We start from the raw sequence: 17500 nt of genomic DNA, 5'->3' as shown, positions 1-17500 counted from the left end.
GGGGCCGATGACCTCGATGTTAGGCCCCTTTAAACAACGGGCATCATCATCATCATCATCACGACCCTATGCCATTCGTCGACCCACGTCGATCTTTCTCGACACCAGGCCAGCCTTACACGTCGCTGTTGTGGGGCCACTGGAACACCTTCTGCAGGGACACGGGCTCGTAAGCCAGCTGCACGGAGGCTATTACCAACTGTTTGTTGTGTAACGTGGGGTGCCAAAACTGCTCGAATTTGCGCTGCTCTTGCATGTGGTTCCATCCGGGCCATTCGAATGATGCGGCGATCCTCTCTCACAGTTGTCTATCGTGTTGGGCCTGTGCCAGGTCTACGAGTGTGGTTACCTTCATTTGACCACTGCTGCCATACACGTTGTACCGTAGATGCCTGTCGGCCAACACGTGCAGCGACAATCCTTTGCGATAATCCAGCCTCACGCAGCCCAATTGTCCGAGCCCTCTCAAGCGGCGAGAGTTGTTGATAGCGTGCTCTTCTCTGTAGTCGAGGCATGTTTGACGGAGAACACTTCACTGCACAGACTGCAAGCCAACTACGCTGCACCATAGTCCGTATGTTGGAGTTCATTCCTCCGCGACCAATCACGTGGGGAGACCTGTAGCAACAATCCAATGGGTCTGAAACTTTGTTCTTTTACATACCTAAATGGCATCGTTCCATATCTTGAAAATCAACATAAACGACCAACGCCTTCATGGTATTGCAATTTCCAATTTCTTAAGTGTAACACTGGAAGTAATTGACGTTCGTGAATACGGGCCTTAGCAGCAAACCGTTTTATTATAAAAACGATAGTGAATTGGACTATACATATGGCCGTATAAACTTTCTTATCAGCTCCCGAATCACGACCCGCTTCGTGGAGAGATTCACGCTGATCAAATATTACGAAGTACAAGGAAAATTTGTGTAATTACCTTAGTCCGCTCGGGACGCAGCCGTTCTTCTTTTCGTTGTCATTGTATTCAGGTGGGCAACGATCATCCCTATCATCGGCATTGTTTTGTCCTAAAACAAAGGTAAATAACCAGTTAAAAGCTGCTTCAGAAACGGTTTTATAAGATAGGTAGTGATCATGCATTTAAACGAAATAGCTGAAAGTCTGACCCCTCTCGCGACTCGAACTCGGGTCTTCGCCCTCCGAATCTCGAATACAAACGAAAATTAAGAATTGAATTGAGAAAATTTTTGGATGAAAGCCTCTGAGGTTAAAAAGCCTCGTTTTGCAACGTCTGCGTAAAATAAAATGCAGGTGTAAGAATCCATTTCCACTTTTAATTTTTTATTTATCATCTTATGTCATCCATCTCGTACCATTAGCCCACGTGGCGCGTCCCAGGTGGCGGATAGGGGGTCCTAACCGGCTTGCCGGCGGACTTGAGGGAAATAAAATACCTCTCGCGGACCAAACACACACCCCCTGTGGGTGGAGGAGGCTGACGAATAATACACCCACGGTATCCACTGCCTGTCGTGAGAGGCGACTAAAAGGGGCGACCAAGTGTTGATTGTATTAGAACCATGAAATTACTTGTGATTAGTACTGTACCGTTCCCGTCTGAAATACAGTCTACCGGCGCCAATCGGAGAGCTGCGTGTTCGGTTCTTAAAAAATTGATCGGGCTAAAATAAATTTAAAATCTCAGGAAAAAAATAAATACCATGGGTATATGAACGGGAAACAGTATCATATTTCCGAAATAAAATACAAAATAAAGGGGTAAGATGGATTTATTGACTAATAAACATTATTGAAATTCGAGATAAACAAAAAATAATTAAAATATGGCTCAAATAAATGCCAAAAAAATTAATATGTGCCGAGCACATAATTAACATAAATTTACAACAATTTACAAAGGACGGGCAATGTCCCGTTTCAAAATGAAAACATTTACAAATAAACGCAACGACCTGGGGAAGAAATTCACACTTCGCTTCGACTTACGCAGTTAAATTCATTTTAACGCATCCTGACGGATATCATTTAAATTATAATTACAGGACATACCGCGACAGAATAAAATTATGCTAAATCCGATCCATAATAAAACTATATGTACATCACTTAGCATCAAATCAATATTTCAGGGACCTTAGCTTACATCTACACTGAATTTACTTAACAGACCGTTCTGTTATAAATTGGATGGCTTAGAAGCCTGCTTCCCAATAGAATGAGTTTCGGACTCATATTTAAGAACAAATCTTTTCAACGCTGGCCATGACATAATCAACAACAACCCAAGTAGCACAAATTAATACAAAAAAAAAACACTCTCGGAGAAACCTGTAATGACATGCAATAAAAAAATAATATCATCTGTGTATTCAATATCTGAAATATAAACAATAAGATACTAAACTCCTTCATATAAAAAGAACACCGAACTCCAGGCTCAGCTATCCGTCTGTTGATCTTTCACTAGCACGCTGTAATATAAATCATGGAACACTTCTAATGCTCCAGCTATGAGACATCTTACTTCGCCAGAAAAGACTCTAACTAATTGGTTTGGTAAATCTTGCCTGAGAAATTCTAATATGTTTGAAAACATAAATTACGCTGCCATTCACTTCTCAGTTCATTTAATTAACACAAGGCCACGAACTCCCACTAAAGAGCCAATACACATTCCCATGGCCTTAACTACATATTCCAATATAACACGGCTTGCAGATATGATACTCAACACATCTGGCCTAACACTTTGGGGTCCGTGAGTTCGATTCTCACAATCATAATGAACACTTGAGGCAAATCAAACCTCTCTCTTTCCATGCAGCTGACACCAGTATATCTTTCCGATATTCACACATTGTAATCTAAGAATTAGGCTGATCTTGCCTTTTTCTCGTAAAACATAACTCAATACCAATTAGCTAGTTCTATCTGCGGATCTAGAAGATATTAGTTCGACGGTGCACTTTTACGTTGGTCATCACTGCCATGTACTCCTATAAACGTGCTACATGCAGGAAAAAAATACCTTGCTAAATTTTATTCCCAGACCAAACTTTAGGCTGTGTAGCCTTCATACTAAAAGAGTCTACATCTTGTACCAAAATGGAATACACAGTTACCTTTAGACATATATATCCTCATCTACACCTAATCATTTCCCTCTTTCCCATCTTATAAAAAGGTAATAAAGTAAAATATAAAAATCAGGGTTCCAAACATGCATTTCCCTGAAACATGACACTAATCTATAAAAATACAACATAGCTCAGTCACAACAAGACTGACATTTACATTTACATTACACTGGGATCGAATTAGCCTAATTCCTTCTATCTAAGCATGCCTATAATTAAAATGAAGTTAACTGGTAGCGTCTCAGCTTCTTCATTATTCCAGGCCACAGCGTCCAGCAAATTACGCCATTATTGCACCAAACTGCATGGCGTTATCAAATACTCTGCAAGTCTTTTCTTCTCTCTTCATCATTATGTAATAGTGCTTCGCACACACCATTTAATTGTACCGATACGATGACGACGGTTCGTACGAGTTCTTCGCGAAACCGAACGCGTACCGGACACGGTATTTGCACAAACCGTATGCAAATTACGCATACACGGGTACGGAAATATCGACAGTAACTATCGTTTTATTGATATTATCCCGTGTCACCACCGCACTTTGACATACGTAATACCTGATATTATTTATATAGCAAAGGTAATTGCTCTGTTAATATACTATGCACACTCGTAACTGCAATCTAACACTTGCATTCATGTAATGCATATTTTCAGAAAGGAAAACGTTTCAGCTTCACAAGTTTACTACTCATATGTTCAAACTGGTCACTTAAAAAAAAGTTACTTTCCTATACCACTGGCTTAATATCAAAAAGTAGCTGGGGGAGAGGTGATACTCCCACGTGGCGCGTCCCAGGTGGCGGATAGGGGGGTCCTAACCGGCTTGCCGGCGGACTTGAGGGAAATAAAATACCTCTCGCGGACCAAACACACACCCCCTGTGGGTGGGGGAGGCTGACGAATAATACACCCACGGTATCCCCTGCCTGTCGTGCGAGGCGACTAAAAGGGGCGACCAAGGGATGAATGAATTAGAACCATGAAACGACTCTTGATTCGTACCATCATGCGGGGAACACCATGGGTTGCATGTACTTGCGAGTAGTATCACCAACATGGTACGAAGTATGTTTGTGATTCGTTGCAGTAAAAAGCCTGGCCTGGTGGATTCCAGTACCCGTGCGTTGTACCCATGTGGGCAACACCGCGGGTCTGGGCGTAGCCTGTGAGTTGTACCACTATATGAGCGACATCGTGGGTCTGCGTTGCCTGTGATTAGTACTCACTATGTGCGGAACACCACGGGGCCCTTGGGACCGGCACCCGTGACTAGTACCCTAGGTGAGGAAACTCATCGGTTTGCGTTGGCTATGGGTGGCGCCATTGTGTGCGAAACACCATAGGCCTGCGTTACCTGTACGAAGTACAATACTTGTGAGTAGTACCATCTTTTGTGGAACACCGTGAGTCCTCGCTACTTCTGATTAATACCCCAACGTGACACATACCATGGTTCTATTTTACTCGCGACATGTACCATTCTGTGGGGCCTTAGACGTGGATTTTGCACCCCCTTTAGACACCAAGCATCATTGTGCTTTATGAGTGGTTCCTTGGTCGGTAATAATGTTATTTTCGTTCTCTGTTGAATCCGATCCACTGGTTTTTGTTTTTGTTTGTTTGTTTTGTGTTTTGTTGGGTTCCTGTCCATCCATTCATTCTTCATGACATTTTTTATTTTTATTTTTATCAGTGGATGCCTTTGTAATTTTTGTTCTTTCATTTCGTACCATTAGGGGCCGATGACCTTCGATGTTAGGCCCCTTAAAACAACAAGCATCATCATCATCATCAATATCAAAAACACCGACCCGCACGGTTCACACTTCAAAAGCAGAGTGACTTTCCATGTCCAGAGGCTACTATATACACCAAACTCCCGGTATTAGTCATGTCTTAGGGGATTCCACTGGCGTGATGACGTTACTGCTCACCCACTACCCTACAAAGCGCTGATTCAATGAAAATATGTTAATTATCTTATTAGTTCAAATTAAGTATAGCAACTGTCTACAGGTAGTTCTGTTAATGTTTAACTGGCTTCTCTTTCATATTAAAACCGTGGAGTCTAGCTTTATAACAAATTGCCTGATAAAATAAAGAGTAGTGCAGCACTGTAAATTTAGAAGTTGGTAAGACTGACTTAATTTGTTTTGTAAATCCCTTCATTCTGCCATATCGCTTCCAGGGCTGTGATTGGTCCTTTTATAATCGGCCGCTCTCAAACACTCTCGTGCATCCCCGATTGACTCATACGGAGTACGCGACATATTCACTGTTGCTATGCTTAGATAAGAAGCTATTACTGATGTCACCCGATGACGGAATACTGCATTACGCAACTTCTCGGTCGCATCATGACTCCAGCTTGTATTAAATGCACACTATTAGACCATATTATATAATTAATCTTTGGGGCATATATGATATGGCACAGTACCACCACGCGGAGAACACCAAGGGTTGCTTTTACTTGTGCGTAGTACCACTACATTAGGTACGAAATTGGTTTGTGATCAGTAGCACACAGGAGCACCGCGCGGTCGGCTTTTGCAGTACCTGTGATTAGTACCACCATATGAGCAGGACCATGGGATGATAGCTACCATGGTTCTGCCTTGCCTATGATTAGTACCCACTATATGAGGAACACTACGGGATAGGGAGAGGTCCCTGTGGTTAGTACTCTCATGTGATGAACACCATAGGTTTGCGTTGCCTGTCAATGGCGCCGCAAAGTGAGAAAAGCATAGGTCTGTATTATGTCGAATTTCATAAGCTCTGAGTAGTACAATAATGTGTGGAATGCCGCAAGTCTCTGCTACTTTTGATTAGTACCGCAACAGAACAAATACCATGGTGCTATTTTGATAGCGATCAGTACCGTTATGAGGGGCGGATAAGTGCGATTTAGGACCCCCTTTTGACTGCACGCATAATCGATTCCGTGTTATGCTATAGCAGTAGTCCCTTGGTAAGTAATGCGATATTGTCACGTCTGTTTATGTGAATGTGAGACATTGCGGGTCGCAATCACTGATTGTTTTAAATTCATGTCCATCCATTCATTCTTCGTTCTCACGTTTTTGAATTCTGGTCAGTGGAGAATTTTAGATTTTTAATATGTCATTCCATTTCGTCTCATTTCGTACCATTAGGGGCCAATGACCTAGATGTTAGGCCCCTTTAAACAACAATCATCAATCAATCATCATCGTACCATTAGGGGCGATGACCTTCGATGTTAGGCCCCTTTAAACAACGAGCATCATCATCGTAGCGATAAGTCCCATTATGAAGGGCCGATGACCTGGATTTTGGACTACACACCCTGCTGGTGGGGGACGCACATGTAGAATACACCCGCGGTATCCCCTGCCTGTCGTATGAATCGACCAATAGGGGCGACAAGTGCGGACATGTATTATGGTTTGGTATAATGTGTTGGACCTCCTGTGGTTGGGAGGGGTTGAACACATTCACAGGTAATCCCTGCCTGTCGTAGAAAGAGATTTAATGGGTTGTGTGGCCATGGGCCCCTCTTTATTTTTTAATTATTTTCTCGAGGGTCAGATGTAGACCATTTCAAAATTTTGATACGCGTGCTGCACGGAGATAGGCCTCTTACGTGTGCGAATACGCCCAAAAGCCCGCAATTGCCCACCCAGGAACATTGCGTGTGGGAGCGCCATGTACCTTTGCAGTAGTACCCGCCTGACAACGCAGGTCCCCGCACAGCCGAATCCCAGAAGGACATATTATTATTAAATATTTTTAATTTTTTCCTCTATATTTAGTGCTCTGTACGCGCTATGGGTACATGCTATTGCGGGTGACTGGAGGAAGGGAGTCTTAGTGCTCATTGCCTCAGTCATCCCGCATTAGGCATCGTCCAGCATCGGACCCCGGGCAGTACCTGCTATGACCAGGTGTGTATTGCCTTGGCTGCTTGGTTCGGCTACAGAGATCCCTGGTCGGAGTGGGTCGCATTCTGGGAGGGAGCTTTCGGGCATGGCTTCCAAACGAAGTCTGCTCTCTCAAGGTGGTCCCCCACCTAAGACTTTAACTTTTGCTTCCTTGAGAGGTTCAACTCCCTGTGAACATGCGCAGCGTGAAGGAATGGGATCCAGCTTCCCTAGGTTTGCTGTCGCTACCAGAACCGATGTGCAAGATTTTAAGCTGGATAGGTCGATCCGTTTTACTAGACACATCGAAGGTGTCTACGGCGAACTTGAGGATCTCAAGAAAATGCCCAATGGTAGTTTGCTCATGAAGACTCGTACAGCACTGCAAGCTGATCAGTTGCTTACGTGCGACCACTTTGGCGAAATCCCCGTCAAAGTGGAGGAGCATAAGTCCTTGAACCTGGTTCGCGGAGTCATCTTTCACCGCGACCTTATTTTGAACACTGACGACGAGTTGATGGAAGACATGAAGAACCGTGGCGTGACACACGTCCGGCGCATTACGCGCAAGGTCAACGGTGCAGACGTTGCCACTTGTGCCTTCATTGTCTCTTTCAAGTTGTCAGTGTTACCAGAGAAAGACAAGGTAACAACTTACCGTTGCGATGTGAGGCCGTACATCCCGCCTCCTATGCGATGCTATCAATGCCAGCGATTCGGACATATGGTATCTCGCTGTTCGAATCAATCTGTATGTGGTACACGTGGGCGAGTAACTCACGGTGCGGAGGAGTGCACAACTCCGTACAAGTGCAATAACAGCTCCGGTTTTCATTCTCCTCGGGATCGGATCTGTCCGACCTATCTGAGTGAGAAGAGAATCCAGGAGATCAAGACCCTGGATGGTCTTTCCTACCAGGAAGCGCGCCGTAATCTTAATTCTACGAATACACCTGCCCGTACCCTCGACTATAGCTTGATAGCTCAGAGTCTTCCAGGTCCGTCATTTACTACACCGTCACATGTGCTGATCACTGCGCCCAAGGCGACTGTTGTTGCTCCCAGCGACGTCGCAAAGAGTAAAAGGTCGAAGTGGGGGACCACCCCACCTTCGACCAACAAGAAGTCTGTGCCGGCTGGCAGTTCCGCAGCGCTCGCAACCGAAGTTCAACGTTGACGGCAAAGTTTATGTCCGGACTTTCAAGTCCTATCCTCTGTGGATACCTGGTTTCATCTGCCGTACCTTAGGCCATCATCTCTACGACATCCAGACTGCAGAGAAACGTATCTACCGCCACCAGGACCAGATTCGCCTCCGCTATCGTCCATCTCCTTCTGTTGATTACCTTGTAACACCTAACAAATCTATTGCATAGCGAGCTCTGGACTATTTAATCACAATGGGTTCTTTTCAGGACAATGCTACGCTCCTTCGCCCAGCCCAGGATCCGGACAACACAACAGACACGGCCGACTCTCCAGCACAGCATCGTTGCCGCCGCCAGCGCCGTACCGGCGTAATTAGGAGGGGAGGGTGTTGTGTGTGTCCTCCTTACAATAGCTCCGCGCCTACAATCTCCGCAACCCGCCGCATCACCGAGGATTCCAGAACCTACGAGGTGACTGCACTGCGCCTTTCACGCTCGTCGCTGACGTCAGCCAGCGCTATATAAGGAGCCACATTCCTCGCTTCTCCAGGACTACCCCAGTGTTCGACGGCCAGACAACACCGCAAGTCAAACACGGAGGCATCCTGTTAAAAATGTGTCTTGAAGAGATGGACTGATTACTGGTCGTGAGGTCTCACCTCTGGACATTGCCTCGCTCTCCCTGATCCCCGTAGCGACGTCGAGCCCCGCGTCAAGCATTCTGCTTCTCCCGCACGTCCTCACCATTGCTCCGACGTACATCTTAGCATTCTGCCAATTAAGATAGAATGTCAAGGAACTTGCATTAATAAGTCAAATACTAGCATTCTGTTAGTTAGAACTCTCTTTACGAGTTATATTTGTGATTACTCATCCGATGGTTTTCGACTATCTAAGGACATTTCCCAGTGGAACAGACTATCTTTTCAAGATAGAAGTGAATGTGTATATAGGGCTCTCCCTGTATATAAATGTTACAGACTCTCAGTCTACCATTAATATCAACATTAACTGCGCGCAAATCATTCAAGCTTCAAGACAAGTTTTGTTACATTTATTGTAAATACTGTGTCAAACTACTGAGGCAATAAACTTTATGTTGTGGTACTGTATACTAAGTTCTTTGTATACAACACAACCAAATTGGCGACGAGGAAAAGTTACGCATAGATCTCGCCAATTTCAACAAAATCGGCGACGAGGAAAACTTCGTACTAGTCCTCACCACTTCACCAAATTAGCAACGAGGAACACTTTATTCGTGTGTATTGGCAACGGGATCCAAGTCACGCGCAGCTATCGTCCTATAATCCTATTACTGCAAGCAAACATTACAAGTGGTTTCGCCATTTCACTACATCGCTACGGGACACAAGATCGCTACGCCAGCACTCTGCCAGCTTTTCGCATTTGTACAGTGCACTTCTTCAAGGTGTCAGCCCCGTTCGAACTACGGACAGCAATTCAACATTCACGGCTCGCTAACAGGCACCTGCTCTCCACAGCATTCTAGCTGCGCCCGCTCTCTTTCTCTCTCACAAACAGGCGATCGATTGAAGGTCAAGCTTCCAGCTGGTCTCCTTACACGCTTTTTCGAAGGTCGTGTTCCCTGTCTCAGTTGTCACCATGGCTACTACAGAACAATTAGCCGCTATCTTACAAGCTTTGCAACAGCAACAGCAGACAGCAGTGCTTACAGCAATACAAGCCCTCTCTCGATCAACACAGCGCACCACCGTTCCTCAATTTTCTACGTTCGACCCGGGCAAAGAAGAATGGTCAGTGTACTTAGCCAGACTTCAACAACACTTCATCTGCCACTCCATCACGGACGAGAAGCGCCAACGTGCTCTTTTTCTCAGTTCTGTAGGAAACACTAACTGCGAACTACTGCAGAAATTAAGCCCCGAAGAGCAGATATCGGAAGTTCCTTTTGCACAGCTGCTAGTTCGCATCAGTGACCATTATACTAAAGATCCTCACATCGTAGCAGCTCGCTACAAGTTTTTTCAATGCAGGATGAAGCCGCATCAGACTCACACTGAATGGATTGCGGAATTACGAGGTCTCGCCAAGAGTTGTGAATTTATCTGTTCCAAGGATTGTTGTAGCACGCCTTACACAGATTCACTCATTCGGGACATGGTTATTCTCACTACGCCCCACGACAAGGTTCGTTTCGACGCTGTAAAAAGTAGTGACCCTTCTTTGGAATAACTGCAGCGGATTGCCACAGTCTATGTGATGACTACCAAGACCGCAGCTGAAATAGCTACTAAACATGAAGTCTCTCACATATCTCATACGGCCAGGACGCATTCTGCTCCTTCGTACCGCAAGGTCCGCTCGCTCTCTTCTGAGCGTACCCGACAGGTTCCTTCTCGCTCTTCTACGAAGACGCACAATTCTCCGAAAACACCTCAGCCCCTGCCTTCCTGCAGAGGATGTTTCAAGCATTACGAATGCCGTGACTGCCGCTTTTTCAAAGCCACCTGTTGTCGATGTCATAAAGTAGGACACATCAAGACTGTCTGTAAAAGTACGTCCCGCCCTGCCGGTACGCTTCCGGCAAAGAAAACTTGTACAACGACGCGACATGACATGGAAGTTGATCAGATTAATTTCATTCTTCCCACTAAGAATTCCAGCAAGATCATCGTTCCGATCTCTTTCCCCGAGCACTCTACTAATTTTCATTTAGATACTGCATCACCTGTCTCCATCATCAACCTTGCTACATATCACAACTTGGGGTCGCCGTCTTTCTCTCCTGCTGACGTCCAACTTGTGACTTTCAACAAGAAGAAAACCGATATTAAGGGACAAATCACTATTCCAGCCATATATAAGGATATTCATAAAGTCGTTACCTTAATCGTAGTCAATAACTACACTGCCTCTAGTATTCTCGGCATGGATCTATTCAATTTATTTGATTTTCTAATTCATGACAACATCAACGTCGTCTCAGCCTTACAGCCTACCTCTGATGTCACCGATCTCCTAGAACAATTTCCAGAAATCTTCGACTCTACATTAGGCACTGCCAAAGACTACACAGCTCATATCCAGCTGACTCAATTTCACCCCGGTAAGCTCCTCACTCTCGCCACGGACGCATCTGATTGTGGACTCGGCGCCGTTCTCTCCCAGAAGGATCGTCACGGACAAGAACGTCGTATAGTTTTCGCTTCAAAGACACTCGACAAGCACCAGCGTCAGTACTCTCAAATCCACGAACCTACTACGATGGCGTAGCAGGGGCGCGTCCCAGGTGGCGGATAGGGGGGTCCTAACCCGCTTGGCGGCGGACTTGAGGGAAATAAAATACCTCTCGCGGACCAAACACACTACCCCCTGCGGGTGGAGGACGCACATGTAGAATACACCCGCGGTATCCCCTGCCTGTCGTAAGAGGCGGCAAAAAGGAGCGACCTTGGCGCGGACATGGATTGCAGTTTGGTATAATGTGATGGACCTCCTGTGGATGGGAGAGGCTGAATACATCCATAGGTAATCCCTGCCTGTCGTAGAAGGCGACTTAAAGGGTTATGTGGCCATGGTCCCCTCTTTATTTTATTATCATTTTTCCGAGGGTCAGATGTAGACCAGTTCAAAATTTTGATGTGCGTGCTGCCCGGAGATGGGCCTCTTACGTGTGCGATTACGCCCAAAAGCCCGCAACTGTCCACCCAGGACCATTGCGTGGTTGGGGCGCCATGTACCTTGGCAGTGGTATCCGCCTGACAACACAAATCCCCGCGCAGCCGAATGCCAAAAGGACATATTATTATTAATTATTTTTAATTTTTTCTCTATATTTATTGCTCTGTACACGCTATGGGGTACATGCTATTGCGGGTGACTGGAGGAAGGGAGTCTTAGTGCTCATTGCCTCATTCCTCCCGTATTAGGCATCGTTCAACATCGGACCCCGGGCAGTGCCTGCTGTGACCACGTGGGTATTGCCTTGGCTGCTTCGTTCGGCTACAGAGACCCCTGATCGGAGTGGGTGGCATTCGGGGAGGATGCTATCGGGCATGGCTTCCAAACGAAGTCGGCTCTCTCAAGGTGGTCCCCCTCCTAAGTCTTTAACTTTTGCTTCCCTGAAAGGTTCAACTCCCTGGGAACATGGGATCCAGCTTCCCTAGGTTTCTGGTCGCTAGCAGAAGCGATGGGCACGATTTTAAGCTGGTGAAGTCGATCCTTTTTAGTAGACACATCGAAGGCGTCTATGGCGAACTGGAGGAACCTAAGAAAATGCGCAACGGTAGTTTGCTTCTAAAGACTCGAACAGCACTGCAAGCTGATCAGTTGCTTGAGTGCGAGCACTTTGGCGAAATCCCCGTCAAAGTGGAGGAGCATAAGTCCTTGAACCTGGTTCGCGGAGTCATCTTTCACCGCAACCTTATTTTGAACACTGACGACGAGTTGATGGAAGATATGAAGAATCGTGGCGTGACACACGTCCGGCGCATTACGCGCAAGGTCAACGGTGAAGACGTTGCCACTGGTGCCTTCATTGTCTCTTTCAAGTTGTCAGTGAAACCAGAGAAAGTCATGGTAACAAGTTATCGTTGCGATGTGAGGCCGTACATACCGCCTCCTATGCGATACTATCAATGCCAGCGATTCGGACATATGGTATCTCGCTGTTCGAATCAGGCTCTATGTGGTACATGTGGACGAGTAGCTTACGGCGCGGAGGAGTGCACACCTCCATTCAAGTGCACAAACTGCTCCGGTTTTCATTCTCCTCGGGATCGGAATTGTCCGACATACCTGAGTGAGAAGAAGATCCAGGAGATGAAGACCCTGGATGGTCTTTCCTACCAGGAAACGCGCCGTAAGTTTAATTCTACGAATACACCTGCCCGTACACTCGACTGTAGCTTAATAGCTCAGAGTCTTCCAGGTTCTTCATTCACAACCTCGACACCTGCCCAGACCGCTGCGCCCAAGGCGACTGTTGCTGCTCCCAGCAACGTCGCAAATAGTCAAAGCTCGAAGGCGGGGACCACCCCATCTTCAACCAGCCAGAAGTATGTGCCGGCTGGCAGTTCCCAGCCGGCACTGCAAGGGGGGAAGACTAAGTCTCCCCCCGCCTAGGAGGTCGAGGAATGTCGTGCCCCAGCCGGCGGAGGCGGCATCGTCGACCAGGGCTGGGAAACCATCTCCCAGCCCGTCTAAACTAGAAAAGAAGAAGGGGAAGAAAAGCTCCCGTCCTGAGCGCACTCGGACTTCCCTGCGAAGGAGAAGCCATGCCCCCCATCTGGGGGATATGTGTCTGCGCCAAACCTGCGCTCTCTCCTCGTAGGGGACCCCCTCGCGCCCGAAAAGCGTCGAAGTTCTGGACGGCACCCCTGCCATCTTTAGATGACGGGATGGATGTCGCGCTGTCCTCTACATCTACGGATGTAGAACTAGATAGTGTTTAGGCTTACGAGCATTTTGTCGCTCATAACCTTACAGTCCCTGTATAGTCCACACTATGGCACTGTTACAGTGGAATTGTAACGATTATGACAGGCATCTTGCTGAGTTACGTCAGCTTATTAGTGAGTACGCAGCGAGTATAGTCTGTATTCAGGAGACCAATTTCAGACCTGATCATCATACGGTCTTGAGGAATTTCAAACTATACTCGACAGAACGATACTATGCTCACCGGGCTTCCGGTGGCGTTGGCATTTTTGTACGTTCTGATACCTACAGCGAAGAGGTTCCATTAAGAACCCCGCTCGAGGCTGTAGCTGTTCGCGTCTCGCTGCCTGTCATAGCAACAGTGTGTAATGTTAATTTTCCACCAGGCCAGCATCTTAATATAACTGATGTCGTTGATCTCATAGATCAGCTTCCACCTCCCTTCCTTTTATTGGGCAATTTTTACGCCCATCACCCCATGTGGACCTCTGAAGCGCCTTGCCCCGGGGAAGAGAGCTGTAAATATTAGCAACAGAGCTGGATTTATGTATTTTGATCACAGGGGAACCAACTCAGTTTAGTGTACGTTATGGCACGTATTCTCGGATCGACCTAAGTCTATGCAGCCGAACGTTGGTTCCACTGTTTCGGTGGAATACACACGATGATCTCTGTGACAGTGACCATTTTCCTATTATCCTTACTTTGTTGAAGCATAAATTCGTCGAGGCTCCCCCTCGCCGTAAACTCGTTCCTTGGTGGAACGGTGAAATAGCAGCAGCCATCAAAGAACGCCGTCGCGGTCGTAAACGTTACCGTCGACAGCCTACTGTAGCCAACTTGGTAACATTTAAGAAACTCCGCGCTAAGGCGCGAGTTCTTATTCGACAAAGTAAGAAGGCTTCATGGGAGAGATATGTGTCGTCCATGACGTCAGATACTCCATCATCTCAAGTGTGGACGAAACTTCGACGAATTTCGGGTATTCAAGGATCATCTGCTGTGCCGGGAATTTCCATTGCAGGCAGTGTCGCCACTGATCCCCTCGCGATTGCTAATCATCTCGCCAGTCATTTCGTGGATGTCTCTGGCTCCGGGAATTACAATCCTGATTTCCTCCCTCTGAAGCGGGAGGCAGAACGTCATCACCTTAGTTTTGCCACCCAAGCTTCAGAGGACTACAACGTGCCTTTTACTGAGTGGGAACTCCGCAGCGCCTTAGCGCTTTGCAAGGACACGTCTCCTGGACCGGACAACATCCATAACCAGATGTTGAAACACCTTAGTGATGATAGTTTACTATATCTTCTTCGTGTGTTCAACCGAATCTGGACAGAGGGTGATTTTCCGTCTCAGTGGCGAGAGGGCATAGTCATTCCTGTCCTCAATCCTGACAAAGATCCTTAGTATGCAGGAAGTTACAGACCGATTTGTCTTACAAATTGCCTGTGTAAGCTCTTTGAGAGGATGGTAAATCGCAGCCTCGTGTGGTGCCTGGAGAAACAAGGACTCTTGTCCGAGTACCAATGTGGATTTCGAGCCGCTCGATCCACCACAGACCACTTGGTACGCCTGGAGAGCTCTATCCAGGATGCGTTTCTCCGCAAACAGCACTTGGTAGCTGTCTTCTTTGACTTGGAGAAGGCCTACGACACCACCTGGCGATATGGCATCCTTTCAGTCCTGCATCAATGGAGATTCCGAGGTAACTTGCCTGTATTTATTGCGAATTTTTTGTCCCTCCGTCTATTCCGTGTCCGAGTAGGGAGGACATATTCGCAATACCACGTTCAAGAAAATGGATTCCCACAGGGATCGGTTCTTAGTGTCACTCTGTTCGCGATTGCCATAAACGGTATTGTCGCTGCTGCTGGTCCAGCCGTAATACCGTCCCTATATGTGGATGATTTTGCTCTGCACTATAGCTCGTGCAGTATGGCAGTCGCAGAGCGACAGTTACAGCAAGCTATTAGGAGGGTTGAGCAGTGGACCTTAGAACATGGCTTTCCGTTTTCTGCCGCAAGGACCTCCGTTGTCCACTTGTCGTCAACGTACTCTTCACCCTCATCCTGAGCTTTATCTAGGAAATGTCGTTCTTCCAGTTGTTGACACCTACCGATTTCTTGGGCTCCTTTTTGACAGTAAATTATCGTGGGAGCCACACGTGCGGGAGCTAAAAGTGCAATGCACCAAGAGGCTTAACCGCTTGAAGTCTCTTAGCAGCACTAATTGGGGAGCTGACCGCGTGGTGCTCCTGCGATTCTATCGGGCACACATTTTATCCCGGTTAGACTACGGCAGTGCAGCATATGGCTCCGCAAGACCAGCGTTCTTGCGAAGCTGAACAGTATCCACCACAGCGGGGTTAGGTTGGCGACGTGAGCTTTTCGTACTAGCCCCATCGCTAGCCTGCTCGCTGAATCTGGTGTGCCGCCTTTACACCTCAGGCGCCAGCAACTAGTACTTACGTATGCTGCAAATTTGTGACAGATGTCACTTCAACCGAGCTATCCCTGCGTGTTCAACAATGGCAACCGTTTGTTGTACGCTGCTCATCCTCGTGCGACGCGGCCGGTTGGGATACGCTTGGATAGCAGTTATGAATTGTTTGACGTACCTTCGATTCCTTGCCTTGTCAGACAACCAAGTGGGGTACCTCCGTGGGTTGTACGACGACCTGAAATCATCCTGGATTTGCACACTGGCCCGAAAGGAGACACGGACCCTTCGATTTATCGGTGGCTCTACCTGTCCGTTCTTGGCCGCTATCCAGGTTCGGTCGTCGTTTACACGGATGGTTCAAGGACAGATACGAAGGTGGGCTGTGCGTTCGTTGTCGACAATGATCGGTTTCTTTTTGCTCTCCCGGACACCTGTAGTGTGTACACGGCAGAGCTCTATGCTATCTGTGAGGCTCTGCGGTACGCACTAGACAATGAGCGCCGACACTTTCTTGTGTGTACTGACTCCTTGAGTTCGCTACAGTCTATAGATACCTGTTTCCCTCGACACCCTCTGGTGCAGCGGATCCAGGACCTGCTGGCCGGGTGTTCGGATGCCGGCACCAGAATTACGTTTGTGTGGCTCCCCAGCCACTTGGGCATAGAGGGAAACGAGTTAGCAGATCAGGCTGCCAAGGAGGCAGTTACACTGCTCCCGTTGCCTTTCAAGGTTCCAGCAAGTGATATTCGCTCTCAGCGGAGACATCTGGTTATGTCCCATTGGGAGATGGAGTGGCAGGCCATCCCACTTCCCAATAAGCTGAGAGCGATAAAAGGAACAACGAAGGTATGGAGGACTTCCCTTCGGGCTTCGCGGAGGGAAGCCATGGTGTTATGTCGCCTTCGGATCGGCCACTGTATCTTGACGCACTCCCATCTACTAAAAGGAAAACCCCCCTCCGTTGTGTACCTGCGGCGACCATCTTACCGTGGTACACATCCTTACGGAGTGCGTGGACTTGATCGATCTGCGCCTTAGTATTAACCTTCCGAGTACTATCTCCCTTATCTTGCGCGGTGACGAGCAGTCAGCAGACCTCGTCATCCGCTTTATGAGGCATAGCGGTCTGTTTTATCATGTGTGATGATGTCCTTTGTCCTAGTGTTGTTTATGCGCTTTTATCTCCTTGACTTTATTTTAGTTTGTGTTGCGCATTTTAATGTGTTATTTGAACGTCTAACGTAAATTCTGTGTTAATATCTGTATTACTGGGCAATGCCTTATTCCTTCGATTTCCTGTACTTTCTCTTATTTTAATAGAACATAAGGCATTGCGTATTAGATCCACGGATTGTTTTAATCTCACCCTCATTTTTCTTCATCACCATTCCTTTTTAACTCTAGTCAGTGGATACTTTTTGAAATTTTAACTTCATGTCTCATGTCATTC

The 17500-nt window shown here is 46.9% G+C and overlaps 1 protein-coding gene across 1 annotated transcript in view; it reads right to left on the bottom strand.

The window, feature by feature from the left end:
* Positions 1-17500, bottom strand: part of LOC136872504 (uncharacterized) — a 122715-nt gene that overhangs the window by 71913 nt on the left and 33302 nt on the right. The window contains exon 2 of the mRNA XM_068227365.1: positions 941-1031. Coding sequence (XP_068083466.1) covers positions 941-1031 — 91 coding nt within the window. The remainder of the gene's footprint in view (positions 1-940; positions 1032-17500) is intronic.

Source organism: Anabrus simplex, chromosome 4 (assembly GCF_040414725.1).
Source record: "Anabrus simplex isolate iqAnaSimp1 chromosome 4, ASM4041472v1, whole genome shotgun sequence".
Lineage (NCBI taxonomy): Eukaryota > Metazoa > Arthropoda > Insecta > Orthoptera > Tettigoniidae > Anabrus > Anabrus simplex.
This window is presented reverse-complemented; position numbering and strand designations above follow the sequence as displayed.